At 34.0% G+C, this 15,863-nt stretch overlaps 1 protein-coding gene across 2 annotated transcripts in view; it reads left to right on the top strand.

Moving 5' to 3' along the window:
- The window catches only part of LOC126969769 (paired box protein Pax-6-like), a 69,689-nt gene extending 66,269 nt beyond the window's left edge, over window positions 1–3,420 (top strand). Inside the window, exons 4-6 of one of the 2 annotated variants that reach the window (XM_050815329.1) lie at window positions 1,007–1,288; window positions 1,772–1,956; window positions 2,180–3,420. In XM_050815329.1, coding sequence (XP_050671286.1) covers window positions 1,007–1,288; window positions 1,772–1,956; window positions 2,180–2,746 — 1,034 coding nt within the window. In that variant the 3' untranslated portion in view covers window positions 2,747–3,420. The remainder of the gene's footprint in view (window positions 1–1,006; window positions 1,289–1,771; window positions 1,957–2,179) is intronic. The other variant, XM_050815330.1, reaches the window with a different exon arrangement.
- The last annotated feature ends 12,443 nt before the right edge of the window (window positions 3,421–15,863 follow it).

The raw sequence follows: 15,863 nt of genomic DNA, 5'->3' as shown, positions 1-15,863 counted from the left end.
CGGGATTCGAACCCGGGACCTCTAGCTTAGTAGGTAGGATCGCTAACCACTCGGCTATACAGGTCGTCTATATATATATATATATATATCTACGACACTCACAAATAATGTGGCTATTGTTAACAGAGTTAGCAAAATCGGTTCAGTGGATCCAGAGATTACCCCCTGCAACCTAACATATTTCACCTCTTTATAATATTAAGCATAGACTAGAATTTGGAAAAATACATAGATTTACGTTAAATGAACGCAGAAGTTTACACAAAGGTACAACTATGGTTGTATTATACCAGAATTAAGAAATAAAATAGAGCGAAATGTGAATAATAAAAATAATGTGAACTTACAAAGATTGAAACAGAAATAAATACAACCTGATAGTATCACAAACTGAAATTTGAATAACCTTTATTTAGGAGACTGTTAAACACTTTTCATTCGTCCACACATTTCTTTATTTAATTAACTGTATACTTTGATATGCAGGAAACGTGTTACACTTTCCAATCTTCAAGTATTAAATAATTTACAAATAAGTTACTTTATAAATAAATTATTATAAGGCCCAGAGGCGCGGAGAATGTACAAAGTACTATCTACGCGCCTCAATAAGACTACTGGAAACCCAAGCGCTGGCACCTATTTCGTTCAACAGATCAGCCTAGCTATCTAACGCGGAAATGCTGTCAGTATTCTTGGTACACTTCCCCGTAATGATAGTTTTAATTTAATGTAATCATAATAATTTTAAATGGTTGCAAAACTGAAGCGGGCAGGGCACATAGCTCGACGGACAGATGGACGTTGGGATAGAAAAAGTTGGGATAGTAAAATCCTCGAATGGCAACCACATAACGGAAGACGTAGTTTTAGTAGCCCCCCCCCCCCCACACGATGCACCGACGATCTAAATAGTTGAATAGTAATTTAAATATAGTTATAAGGTTTGTTTTGTTTGAATGAAAAGATTCGTGTGATAATTGAATGTAAATTGTGATTTGTACAGGAGTGTGCACCAACGCCACAGCACCGAGCGTCTCATCAATAAACAGGATACTGAGGAACAGAGCTGCAGAGCGAGCAGCGGCAGAATTCGCCAGGGCTGCTGGCTATGGCTTGTATGCTCCTCCTCCGCCCTATGGCAGCTTCCCTTGGGGCAGTGGGGCCGGCGTATGGCCTCCAGGGAGCCTCCCATTACCTCCTGGAGTTTCACCCTCATCTGTTGGAGTACCTCACCCCGACGCTATGAAACAGGGATTCTTATCATCATCTGGTCGAGGGCTCATTGGTGAGTGTTATTGTTTATTAGAGTTTAATTTCACAAAACTATTAGGTCATCCATCTTTAAAAACCAAATAGTTCATAACAATTTTTCACACAATATTTATATGAACAATTAATGAATTACCAGCGCTATTTTGCAAATACTATTATTGAGAGACAGAATTACTATCTATTCTCAGGTGGAGATAAATTACTTCTATATTGCAATTAAATTAGATGTGGAAAAGTGCATCTAATTGGGATAAACTTTTAAAGCATAACGTCGCTACAATAATGTAGGACTAAGACTAATAAAGACAATAATGAAGACATATAAAACTTCATTTCATATCATAAATATATGGATGAACTATATATGGATAGCAAGCAATCTGAAAAAAAAAAACAAAACGGGTAATACTGTAGTACCTAACTGAGTGATCATCCATGTGAGCTTTACATAATCAAATATATGTTGCAACTAAATATTATAAAACTTTTTTTGCAGACATTGATGGTGATGATTCAGGCTCATTAGATGGTGAACAACCAAAGTTTAGAAGAAACCGAACAACATTTAGTCCAGACCAATTAGAAGAACTGGAGAAGGAGTTCGAAAAATCACATTACCCATGTGTCTCAACGAGGGAACGATTGGCTTCTAAAACATCATTATCAGAAGCTAGAGTTCAGGTAGTTATATCTTGAGAATTCATAAATTTAACCTCTTATCTAAGATTTAATTAATCGGCGTTTGGTTAAGCGCCACACTTTATAATGTCACTTAAATAAAGTAATTATCACAAGTCAATACCTCTATATGTCGTCTATTAGCATTCATGAATATTTTGTTGTTTAATTATTATTAACAGGCTAAGGTTGTATACTAATCAAGTTTATTTACCGTTACTGACAGGTTTGGTTTTCCAACAGACGAGCCAAGTGGAGGCGCCACCAGCGCATGAATCTCCTCAAGCGCGGTGGCGGTTCTCCCTCGCACCGCCTCCCGCACTCCCCCTCGCGGTCCCGTTCGCGTTCTCTCTCCCCTTCACGTGTTCCCTACCACACTCCGCAAATGGGAGGAGAAAACAGCGCTTTTAAAGCTCTCGCCCACCAAGACACGAGCACGTTGAAGGCACTATCACAGCATGCGCAGTTTGAATCTAATGCGCTTAAAGTACTATCACAACAAACCTTCGACGGTAGTGCATTTAAACCCCATTCTGTGCTAGAAAACAGTGCATTTAAAGCCTTAGTACCAAATTCAGCTGCGGCAGCACTCTTGGCAGCTCAGTCGATACAATTGGCTCGTGGTTACGAATCTCATTCCGATTCCGACGAGGAGATCAACGTTCACGACGAGAGTGACGACGAAGTTGAGAAACAAAAGAACAGAACTATTTCTAGAACCCCGAGTCCGTACCGACAACGAACAGTTACCTCCAACGACTTGCCCTTACAGTTAACTAAACACGATCGCTAGATAATCCAACGAGAATATTTCTTTTAAGTGTCAATGATCTGTTATAATAATTATGCAAATTAAACACATATAGTGCTAATACTCTAGTTTACTTGTAAATTTATGTAAATATGTGTATAAAGCCTGATTATTGATGATTCAACATTGAATCAATGTAAATTAAAGTCTGCACAAATAATTTGCTTTATTTATAAATAGAAAATGCGAAATAATATCCAGACATTGTGGATTAGCGAAATATCTATTTACTACGTATATACGTATTAGCAAATGTTTCATTAAGTTTAGTTTATATTAAAGGGTCTGTGTAAATAATTATTTTTATTTTCATTTGAACACAACTATGCAACATGAAATCTAAAGCGTATTTTATTATTCAAGCCCAGTAAAGACACGTTTTAATTGTAAAAAAAAAAATCACCAAAGTGTTACTTAAAATACAGTTGTTATAATATTCCTAATACTGGTTGAGTATTTTTTTTTTAAGTTAATGAAAAATTTAACTAAAGTTTAAGTCTTGGTTCCTATTTTTTGTAGACATGTCGTAACACGGATTAGTATATATCTGTAGTGTTTTAAGTTTTATTCTAGTAGAATAAAGTATAGTGTGAATAAATGTTATCAACAAATTAAACTATTTATTTGTAGTTGTATAATTTAATGTGTAATATATTATAATAGTTTTAAGTTTCAAATGGGTACCTATTAAATATAGAAATAAATTTTATTAGATTGAATATATTTTTTTTTATTTAAACAAATATACTTTTATGAAGGCATGAAGCGATAACTTTAATTTTTAGTTTAAATGTGATTTTACTGATATTCTAATGCAATTTTTTTGGCAATGGCAAAAGATTGTTAAGTGATTAACACCGCCCCCCGTACCCCTCAGCAGCTCCAAGGAATATTCCATATAACCAACCTTCATTGAGTTCATAAGGAACTAAGTCAGTTTTCACCATTGAAGTAGACCGCCATCAGAACACTTTGAATCAAGCTTATGTCTGTAAATGAGTTTACAGAATTCCGATTTAACCAACACAAACTAAACTAAACGCGTTTAAGTACTGACCGGCGAATTATGGACGTTCAACATATTTGATCGCGTTCAAGAACTGTCACTATCGTTTTCGCAATAGCACATTTTACAATTTCTATTTTATTCATACTTATCGATGACAGTTTTGACAAATATTTGATACATTCTATTGTTTATGACTTATAATTAAACTCAGCTTAAGTCAACATGCTCAAAAGATATTGCTGAAATCGCTTTGTCTTTAATTGAGATCAAGACTGTCATTTGAACTCGTTTACGTAAAAACGAGTTTTATTGAACACAGTTTGACACTTCATTGGTGGAATCGGGGCTAACTCTATTACGAAGATTCCGCTGTCTGTCCATCTGTCTGTAATAATTATACAGCTGAAGTTTTGATAGAGATTGTATTACGAATGCCGCTAACATATTCGGAACCCTTATATCCAACACACACTTGACCGGTATTTTTTAACTTTCTGAAGAGTTCTATAAAAGAAACCAAACGAAATGCATAAGTTTAGTATTCAGAACCCTTTTCTTATATTGTTGAAAATGATTTTACATAATCTATGTTATAAAATTTCATTTCAATTTCCTCAACTTTATATTTTACCATCATTAAAGTATTACATAAACCTATGTTAAATAAAGTTAAGTATGTGCCACATCTAATATATAAAGTTAAATTAAGTATGTGCCGAATCTTTGAAATAGACCGATGATTTGGACAGCTGTATAAGTTCTGAAACACAAATATATATACATCTGTTTGTTCTCCGAACACTATACGTTAGGATGAAATAATAGGAAAGCCGTAGAAAAGGTCAAGTAATATTACATAAAAATATTATAAATAACAATCTAGTAACACAGGTTTCAATGTCGTGCTCCTGAAAACCTACAGCTGCGTATTATGCGCACGGTACTATAATTATAACCACAATACGAGTGTGCACAGCAAACTATATTAACTACACTCTTTTATGTTAGCCTTCGATGTATAATTGTTAGGATTTATTGTAGCTTAGTGATCAACCTTAGCTAAAAACTTGAGCTTATTATGTATAGTTAACGTGAGTGTTGCTTCTAGTGTGTTCTAAAGTATTATTTTAATTGAAAGCAATCTGGCGCTAAATTCGTATTACTAAATATCGCAAAGGGTGATATTTACAAACCAAAAGCTCCAGATGTTAATGTATTGACGATATGACGAATTCGCCTTATCGATACTATATGACCGCTTCGTACAAAATTTAAAACTATTTATTAATATTTTTTTTTTAAATCTGTCGTTTAGGTGTTAGGTTTATGTTAAGGTTAGGTATTCATAATCAGCTGCAAAGAATTATTCAACAAGTCGAAGAGCCGGTGGAAGACATGATATCTTCAATTCAATTGATGTTTTAATGTATAATGCAGGGTGATGTTCATCTTCACTGACGAACAGAAGAAGACAACGGGAAACTACACATACACAATTTGATATAACTATTTTTGTATGGATTAGGAGGACAAAAGGAGTGTACGGATGAACAAGAGTGTTAAGTGGTCACCGCCGCTCACATTCTCTTGTAACACCAGACGTTAAGTAAGAGAGATGAATACTTACGTATTAAGTAGTAGTAATATGCAATGCAATGTCTTAAAATTTCGACAGTTTTACTATTTTGGTTTGTGAGACACATAAAATAGCTTTCTTGCAAACCGAGAGATGGAAAGACTGACAGGGTTATCTCAGCTACAATTTTGGTACGGAGCTATAAAAAATTCATGTATCCGTTATTACACCGGGAACCTCGTCCTACATATTGCACACCAGAAGGCAGATTAGTTCACTGCTATTTTGCAGCACAAATTGGTATAGTTCCGATGCCAGTCTGGACTATCGCTGCATATTAAGTTATTTTATTTATATTGAATTGATTACCTTACATTGCGTTAAATTGAAATTCATATGAATTCCCCTTTACCTTACACATAGACAAAACGAAGATCATGTCTAATGTCCATGTTGCACCTGCTCCCGTAACAGTCGGGAACTGTACTCTTAAAATTGTTGACGAGTACATCTACCTAGGACAATTAATCTAGTTAGATAGGTCCACTTTTGTCGAAGAGGTCACTCGTCGAATCCAAGTCGAAAAGGCATTCGGGAAGCTCTAAAAGTTTTTGTCGTCATCCCAAATAACACAGTGTCTCAGAGATGAACGTGACAAATGGAAAGAAGCAAAAGTTGTGCCCATCTTCAAAAATGGATTCAATCACTCCATGTTCGAAAGGTTTTTCAAAGCCTAGTAGATGATCATATCACTACAGCTTTTAAAAACTCCTTTAGTCCTTATCAACATGGTTTTCTCAAAGGTAAATCAACGAATACTAATTTACTTAGCTTCAACAATGAAGTAATAAATGCACTTGATAACAATCAGGAGGTAGATGCCAATATACACAGACTTTTCAAAGGCTTTGGATAAAGTTTACCACAACTTGCTTGTGAAACAATTAAAGTATTTTGGGATATCAGATGCATTGTTTAACTGGTGTGGAGTTTATCTTTGTAAGTAACCCAACACTGTTATTAATGGATTTTGGTCAAAACCTTACCTTGCAATATCTGGAGTTCCTCGGGGATCAGTGCTCGGGCCGTTATTTTTCAACATCTTCATTAACAGTATATCAAATATATTTCAATATATAAAAGTATATTTATTTGCCGATGATCTCAAATGATTACGAGTGATTAATACCCCTGCAGATGCTCAGCTACTTCAAAGTGATATCGATCGTTTAATTCAGTGGTGCAATCAACAACATGCAGCTCAATGCAACCAAATGCTTTCATATATCATCCACACGCAAGATCAGCCCAATAAGTAGTCAATACAGTATCCTAAATGAAAGAATCACTAAAGTCCATAGCATTTGGGGGTAACACTTGATTCTAAACTTAATTTCATTCTTTCGTTCATTCTTCAAAAGAAAATAATCCGCTACCTCACCTACCGTACGCCCGACGTACGAGACTTGATCTCGGTCTTGTACGATCTTATCATGAAAATCCCGCCGTTTATACTTAGATATGATTTTTCTGTACAAAACAAGAAACAGTAAAATTGAGTATCCTGCTCTCTAGAGTTTGTTTGACATCAATATGCCTCATCGACCTTCACGTAAGCATTGTTTAAAACATACATACATAATTTGCTTCCGCGGTCATACAAATTTAGCTTCAAGGTTGGATGGTTTAGACATTAACCATAATTCTGAAAATGAATTTAAGCGTAGACTTTAGGAGTGGTAGTGCCATGTTGGGTCCTCACTTTAATTGCTAATGCTAGGCTTAATTAAAATTTAATAATGCTATTATTAGTATGTATAGTGTAAAAAGGATGATGGTGAATATTGTATGCGGCAGTTAATGTTCTGGACTTCATACAAATGAGCTAGAAGATTTCATTCAACCGCCCATGAACATCCGAAACACCAGTCATCAAGAGATCCGCTGCTGATCTTTAAGTTGGGAGTGCCCTGTAAGCTGGAAGGTATTTAAATAGTATCGGGTAAGATACTGGTGTTACTTTAAACCAACATTCTAGCAGTTCGCAGAACGTTGATGTTATTCTGTCAGTTCTGAGTCAGTTCAGAGTACTCAAACAGAATGACAAATATAATTTAGCAAGAATACAAATCTTTTGTTTGACAAAAATGTAAAGCTGCAAAACAATGAAACCACAGTTCACCGTCAGCGGAACACATAAATTGTAATGTTATAATTCAGAAAATTGGCCCATTTATATCTTTACAATACACGTTGTAATTCACAGCTGTAACAATCAAATTATGCGAGACAATTATCGTTTTTCCCCATTGTTATTATATAAGCTCCCGATTTGCTGCGTCCCGGATATCGGCAATCAAGGAGAATGTCTGAACAAAAAGGACATAGCAAACGTTTGTCATCAGCCGCTGTGTGCTTTTAAGGTTCAATTGCTGTAAGAATTTATAAAGGTAACCTGTATTATTGGAAAGTAGTGTGTGAATAAAGGGTTTTTTGATCATTTTAAACCAAGCCGTGATGCACGCTAGTGTTTTAATGATAGTAGTAAGTATTAGCTTGCAATAAAAATTCATATTAATAATGGCAGTCGAATTTCCCCACTATGAATTTGACGTCACGTCGAAATGGCAAATTCTATCTGCACCAGGCTGACACCCGTAGACTTCAACCTTAGACTAAACAACTAAAGACTAGGATATAGACGACTTGACAGCCCGATGATGATGTCTGGTATTGATTTATAAAGGTGTGCGTTAACTAGTGGTGTAAAATTTAAAATAGCTCCTTAGGAGCTAATGCCAAGCGTAACTCACTGTTTATGACTTTTAAAACAAGATTGGTGACAGTAACAAAAGATTCGCTTTCTTTTTTCATCTTACTAACGGAAACCCCTTAGAGATGTTCTTCTCCCTCGCACGTTTTGTCTGTGTATACGCCAGTATACTGTAAGTCATTACAATATTTAGCAATGTCTATATTTATATCGCAAAAAAGAGACATGGAGACCACCGATTCTGCGCAGTCTGAGGGCCCATATCATCCGCCTTCTAACGAGAACACAGTACCGCTTCAAAGCCGTAGAACTTCAAAACGTGCTTGCACCTACCTAAAAGGCGTGAAAAGCTCCTGTCATTCCTGTGATATTGCATGACGGTATAGGTGGCGGCTGGCGATGACCACTTTACTTCAGCTGACCGACAGCTGATCTTTAAGCTATCAACTGCTGCTACATTCAAATAAAGGACACACGATTTTTATTAATTTCTATAATTTCTGGATTGTTCTGATCACCATTGAAGCCTGCCTGAATAAATATAGTGCCATAAATTATAGTTTCTAAGCCAAGCGTGACAGGTCAGTATCATATATATTAAAGCTCAGAGCCCCTTAAGACTGACACTTCACAATTATTTATATATAGACCAGTACTTGAATTAGATTAAATATTAGTAACAACTTTGCTTATCGTACGTTAGTACTGTCCTTTATTTCTACATGATATATCCAGTGTATAGATACATATATACCTATATATGGCCTGCAATTGCCACTGTTCTGTTATGATATAAATGTATATGTGCTAGATTTTAAACATATTATGTAAAAATCAATGAAAGATAATATAAAGAAATTCTTAATTAGGATTTAATTATATGAAATGTATATTCGTTTGACAGAAATAGCTTTGATAGAGTGAACAAAAACAAAAACAAAACAACAGATCTATGGCACTATTATCAAATTGCCTTCGGTGTAAGGAGAATTACACGCTATAGGGCATCGTATCCCTATTCTGATAAAAAGATATTCGTTAAACTTATTGTGTATAAACTAAATATCGAATAGAGAAATAGCATTGAGAATAATGTAATACGTCTTTATTGATAATAATTGGAACCCTAAGCAGCTTAAAATGAATATGACCTACTAAAATACTTTTATTCGAAAATAATTCTAATTCACTTCAGTTTAACAGATTCACAGTTAAAATAAAGACTTCATTACTTAGTCCAAATCTTAATAAGTAAAAATGAGGCTATTTTTGTATTCTTTATTATATGAGAATGTTATTAATAACACATTTTCAAATCTGTAACCTTTTCTTAAGCTTTAAACTCAATGAATGCAACGCTCTGGAAAGATAAGGTTTGTATTGTTAGAGTATTCATCACCAGATTGAATGAAGAATATTGTGCAGCAGATTTTGTAACACGTGAGTGTAAAATCAAAGAAAACTAAACCATATTAAATAAAAATCCACATCAATCGAAGTGTGAAACAAAAAGCATTGGTAGAAATACAAAACTGTCGATCAGTCGCCGAAATGTCACATAAAAGTCTAAAACAATCGAGATGGAGTTGAGAATAGAGGTGCTAGCAGATAAAGTTGTAGTGTCGTGAGTCGTGATAGCCGCGGAGTGAGGATGCATGTACGCGCGCCCAACCAATAACAATAAATTTTATTCGTTTGAATCGCCGAGGATAGTCCTCGACGCCAATGTCCAGTCCTTAACAATATGAGCGGACAATTTGTAATACCGTGAGATAGGAATGTATTAGCGGCCATTGCAACACTCTCGTATCTGAAACTTGTATTAATTATAAAATATTATTCACTCCGTATACTAAACATAGAAAAGTAATGAACTTGAATGAAGATAATTTAGGAATTATTTAGATCATTAAAGTTTAATATAAGATCCATGACTCTTATATTAAAGTTTAAATATTTTTATTCAAAATGGGATATGAAATTCAAATTATTTGAAGTCAAAAACTACCCATTCGGAAATTTATGCCTCAAACCCGAGAAGAAAGGACGCAAGATACTCAGCGGGTTTCTTTTTTTCAAATAAAAATTCGATTATCATTTAATATTATTGATTTGTATTTATAATTGGAGGCATAGGTTGCTTGTTAATTATTAAATTATATAATATACTAGCTGACCCAGCAAACGTTGTATTACCGATATTCAAATCGCGATACAAAAGTAACTGTTGATCGAAGATGGGTGAAAATTTGAAGTTGTATGTATTTTTTATGCTGACTCATTTTTCATGACTGAATCATCAAATTTAAAAAAAAAAAATCTTGTGAACCACCCTTAACATTTAGGGGTATGAAAAATAGATGTTGGCCGATTCTCAGACCTACTCAATATGCTCACAAAATTTCACGAGAATCGGTCAAGCCGTTTCGGAGGAGTACGGGAACGAACATTGTGACACGAGAATTTTATATATAAGATTTCTTATAGCAAAATAATTTTAGACAGATAATATCACGAAGCAAAGTTGTATATTTTATCTTCACATAAAAATCAAATAAATTATTTTAAGGGTTCTGTAGTTTACAATTGAATAATGCAGCATACCGTGGCATAGTCAGTCTCTAGAAGCTTCAAATTATTGAGTTGTATACGAATATTTAGAAAAGACATACAAAATCGCAAAGGTAGCAAACACCTCGATGTTACCAATATGTTAATTTTCTCAATAATCATGTTTGTTATGCCCACTGCAAAACTGTCTTGATACTTTTTATTTTCTCAACAAAATAAGCACTAAAACTTGTGACATCATTGGTTATAAAATTCACATATTATTCATATGCAAATTGGCTTCGCGGTCATATTATGACTTGTTTAATGTACCCACGAGATCGAACAACTTACTAAAGAAGGCTAATGTTATGATTAAAGTTATGCTTTTTATTGGGTACAATAAGTTTGACTTTTAATGTTTAAAATATGGTTAGTTTCTAGACACTTGTACCATTAGTAATCAGTATTAAATTTTAAATCTTAATAAAGTATTATCTTTAGCTCAGTCAATGACTTACATGAGTAAGTCAAAAAAGTAAATTTACATTAATATAAAAGTTACTGAGTACAGTAGCTGCATCATCCACAATTACCGTAAATAAATAAAGGTATTCTGTTAAAGCTAAGTCAATTTGAATGTTTAGTTTTCATTTATATAATTTGGACTCCGTAATATATTTTTGTGTATATTGCATTACAATCGACTGAAAAAATAAGTTAAATTGTCAGGTAGCTTGTTTTATAACAGCACTTTACTTATCCGGTTTTATGAACTTTATCTTTACTTTATCTTAACTTTAACACGGTATTTTCTGGACGATATATTATGAATCTCTCTAAGTGTTACATCATAAAAAAACATTAATCAGCACCAAATATTTTGCTATATATTGACGATCATATCTTGAAAAAAAAAACTAATAACGACATATAAACAGCCATGACTCGGAAACAAACATCCCTATAGCTCGGTGGACAGGGTTAGTGCCACTGCTACCATCATGTGAGCCCCACGATTACCTTCTGCTGACTGAAACCACAAAAAAACAACCTAATTAAGTAACCAAGTATTTGTCTCTATATATTTCACCTCACGAAATGCGATAATTTAAAATTTATGTCCCTACCTTAAGAGACAGATAATATCGTAGGTAGTTCAATAAAACCATGAGCTGACCCGAAATGTAAGCACATTAAGTTATCGCTCAAATTATCTTCATCTGTGTTACAATATTTATTTGTTTCTCACCCAAACGACTGTGGGTATCGGCCGGAGTGTTCTCTCCCAATTAGGTGATTATTGACGTTTTACTGTTATCAACTCGATCTCGGAACGATGGCTCTCCTTCGTACTTACAGATATCTCTAACTTATTCAGATAAAGCCTTGATTTCGTATTTGTACTGCTTTAATTAGGATATTATGTTTAATTTTGTTATAATTATACTTAATACAATGATAACTCATTAAGGCATGAGATTGTGTCTTTGGTTTGCAATATATTTTTTATAAGAAAAATTTACCAGACAGAAATGACGTTCTTCTGCCCATTAAAAGGCAGTGCCGCTCAGGATTCTTGAAAAATACATACCTAAGCTGAGCGATGGCTGATTAAGTTGCATTAAGCTAGTTATTTCACAAGCAACGGTGACCGTCAAACGAAAATAAGCAGAGTGCCTCAAAACCTTCGAAGTACAGGCTAGAAAAAAATAAAAAAGTTTGTGTGTCAGCTCCGATGCACGACTGGAGTTTACTCCTCAAGAACGATTGCCTTTGAACAGGTACTAAACAAAATCAAGTCCAATGGAGTCGGTTACAAACAGACCCTAACCAAAGTAGTTGGGCGAAAGGGGGCGCCATGCTCTCGAACAACTCACGATACAGGCAAAGAAGATATAACAGTTCTAACAGCAGTAAGGACAGAAACTGACTCCTTTAATCATATTTAAAGGTACATATCTATGGGACACCTGGATGGCTGACACACGTGATTTTGAGTTATCTTACGCAGCTAGTAGAAGGGGATGGATGGAGATGGAAATATTCTATAATTACATGGAAAAAGTATTTATTCCAGGACTTGGCGAAGAAAGGCCAGTTCTGGTTGTCTACGATGGTCATAGCACTCGTGTTGATATAAGTGGTTGAGTTGGCACGAAAACATAATGTCACAATATTAAAATTACCCCCACATACGTCTCATCTTTTACAGCCACTGGACGTGGCTGTCTTTAAATCTTTTAAATCTAGCTGGGATGCCAAGTTAGTAGAATGGCAGCGACATAGCGTTTGTGTGAAGCTACCTAAAATGTATTCTCTAACTTATTTGCAGAAGTATTGAATAATACAAAATCTGAAAGTATTATCAACGGCTTTATAAAAACTGGAATATGTCCTTTTAATTCAGATATAATTTCAGTCGATAAGTATGATCCAAGAGCTTACAAGTGCTGGATAGAAAAGCATAAAATGGAAAACGTATTTCAGCTTCCACAACCTGTTCTTCAGGCAGATGATATCTGTATGTATGTATTCATATGTGACGATAATATTTTTAATAATGTTTAGTTGTGTTTTGTTTCGTGGTTTATTTTATAACATAAAATACGAGTGTGCTACGTGGTCTTAAATAAAAACGTGTGTTTTATTTATGGACCCGACTAAGGCTTTGACAGTCATGAGCATGATTATTAATTTTTTTTAATATTTTTTTATAACATGTTGAGAACCCCTGACTGCCAACCGTTTCAACGGGGTAAGATCGATATATTTTTTTTGATAAATTATTTTTTCTTGCATGTAGAATGCAATTTTTGACTGATTTTCAAGCTATTTAGGTTATCAGAGCAGAAGGTTTATTGATCACCACATATACATAATGACCTTCAAAACGATTTTAGTCACTATTTCAATCTTACCCCTTCGGCATTTCATCTTTCCCTACTTATTTTTTTTCTTAAGACCAAGTTTATTAACGTTTTTTTCATAAAATATTGTTTCAAAAAGATTTCTGTCACCATTAAAGAAACAAGTTGACTATACTTTTTTACCCAAAACACAACAGTTTCAAATCAACACTGTTTATCTGATCAAAAATCATTTTCGACTTACCCCCAGTCACCTCACATCAGAAGCTAATAAAAGCGTATTAATTAAAAAATCAAATAAATCCTTAACGCTCAAATTATGTGAGGAAATGCCTCAATATATTGGAATTTGGTCCTTAAAAGGCCCATCAAGGAAGTTTCATTTTGGCACACCCTAATAGATATATTATACTACATGCGAAAGCTATCACGCAGTATACTGTGTATGCTGACTACACTCAAGTATATATACACACACACACTCACACACACACAACTGAAAAGTGAAAGGTGCGCGAGATATGATGCGCACCAAAAACGTTACTATCCCATTTGATGTGTAGGTTTTACTCTCCATATTTTTCTCATACAGGGCGCCTTATATGAAAATCGATTCTTAGGGAGTAAACTCTAAAAAAGCAAATGTTGATGCATTGAACGATGCTAGTTTATTTTATCATCCTAATGATTGAAGTACTATATAAAGCGCATATGGCAAAAGATGAATGATAGCAGAATAAAAGAGAATGAAATGAGAGCACTGCCAAGGAAATTATGTTGCACAATAAACTAAATATTGTTATGGGCCGGATCCCAAATGAAGACTATGGGACTAGTATTAGATTCAATTATATGGAAAACAAACAATTTTATATTTCAAACCCTTATGTTGCTAATGTAAGTTAGGCAGCAACTTTTTTAGATATTTTTACGATAATTACTCTTGTACAACACATTAATGTATTACTAACCGTTATGCAAAGATACAGAAGGCGATTCGAGAGCGATTTCCTTTAAATTTTCTTCACAAAAATCTTATTTAAAGGCTAGCCATTCAAATATTTTACTAACTTTTTTTTTCAGAAACGGATTTTTAAATCAATTACTAAATGTTAAAATTTTCGACCCATTTGAAAATAAATGTCTTACACCTGAGAAGAATGGGCGAAACACAGAACAGAAAAAACAAGAAGAACGTCAGCGGACTAATCTCATACGAAATTTCATAATAATAAAATTTATACATTAAATAGTTTGGGGGCGATCGCTAATTCCCAAGATATCATATGTATATATATTATATAATTTCGTAAGTCATTTAGACTTTAGTAACCATATAAGTATTTTTTCAACAATAATTCTTTGGAATTACACAACAAATTTTCTTTGTTAATTTTCTGGGATCATCTGTTAAAAGCATAAGGATATCTCAATAAAAAACTTACTTTAGCTTGATATCTTAAACATTTGATCAGAAATCGAAAGACTGATTAACTAAGTCTTTTCTTTCACAAAATCAAAAACTTTGCACATTAATAATTGTAGTCTAAAAAAAACTATTGGACCTGAAATAAATATTTCATATTGCAGAAAATTAGAAGTATCACGAGATACCAAGAATATAATAAAAGCTAATATAATTTAAAAATCTAATTAAGACGTATACGTTCTTTAGTACGCAGAGGTCAGTTTTGGAGTTGACATTTATCCCTTAAATGGGAAGCTGTTAATAGAGTCATTCAACGTTACCGGCTGTATTATCTACAAAGAGAGAACTCGGTTCTGTATCGGTCGGAAATATAAATTTATTTGGTGGTTGTCGAGACACGGGCGCCCGTGTCTCTATCTCACCGCGTAATCTTGAACATTGGCGTTAAAGAATTTAAATTATACGCCGATACAAATGAACAGGCGACTTCGACTTATTTATTGCTCTAATCCAAATTATATTGACTAGGTTTTCCAATTTCGAGAAATCGTCACGTTATTTGTACCATTATGTCGATACGGTACATCTATTAACACATTATCATTTCAAATGTATCCTCTCACATCATTATTACCTTCTAGTATATTAGTATCGTTGAATTTGATAAAATATATCGTGAACTTTTGGTTTATAATGATTACCTATGTACCTAATTCATTAATAGTGTGAGATTTAAGCCATAGCGCAGATTTACTAATAAAATAGATATTATATGTATTTTGTTTAAAACACTGTTTAGCACGCACGAGAATCGATAGTTAAGTTATCGAGAGTTATGGTCTAGAGACTATATTTAATTATATATACATAGATATTTAAGTAAACCTATTCA

The sequence above is a fragment of the Leptidea sinapis genome, chromosome 19, assembly GCF_905404315.1.
Source record: "Leptidea sinapis chromosome 19, ilLepSina1.1, whole genome shotgun sequence".
Classification (NCBI taxonomy): domain Eukaryota; kingdom Metazoa; phylum Arthropoda; class Insecta; order Lepidoptera; family Pieridae; genus Leptidea; species Leptidea sinapis.
This window is presented reverse-complemented; position numbering and strand designations above follow the sequence as displayed.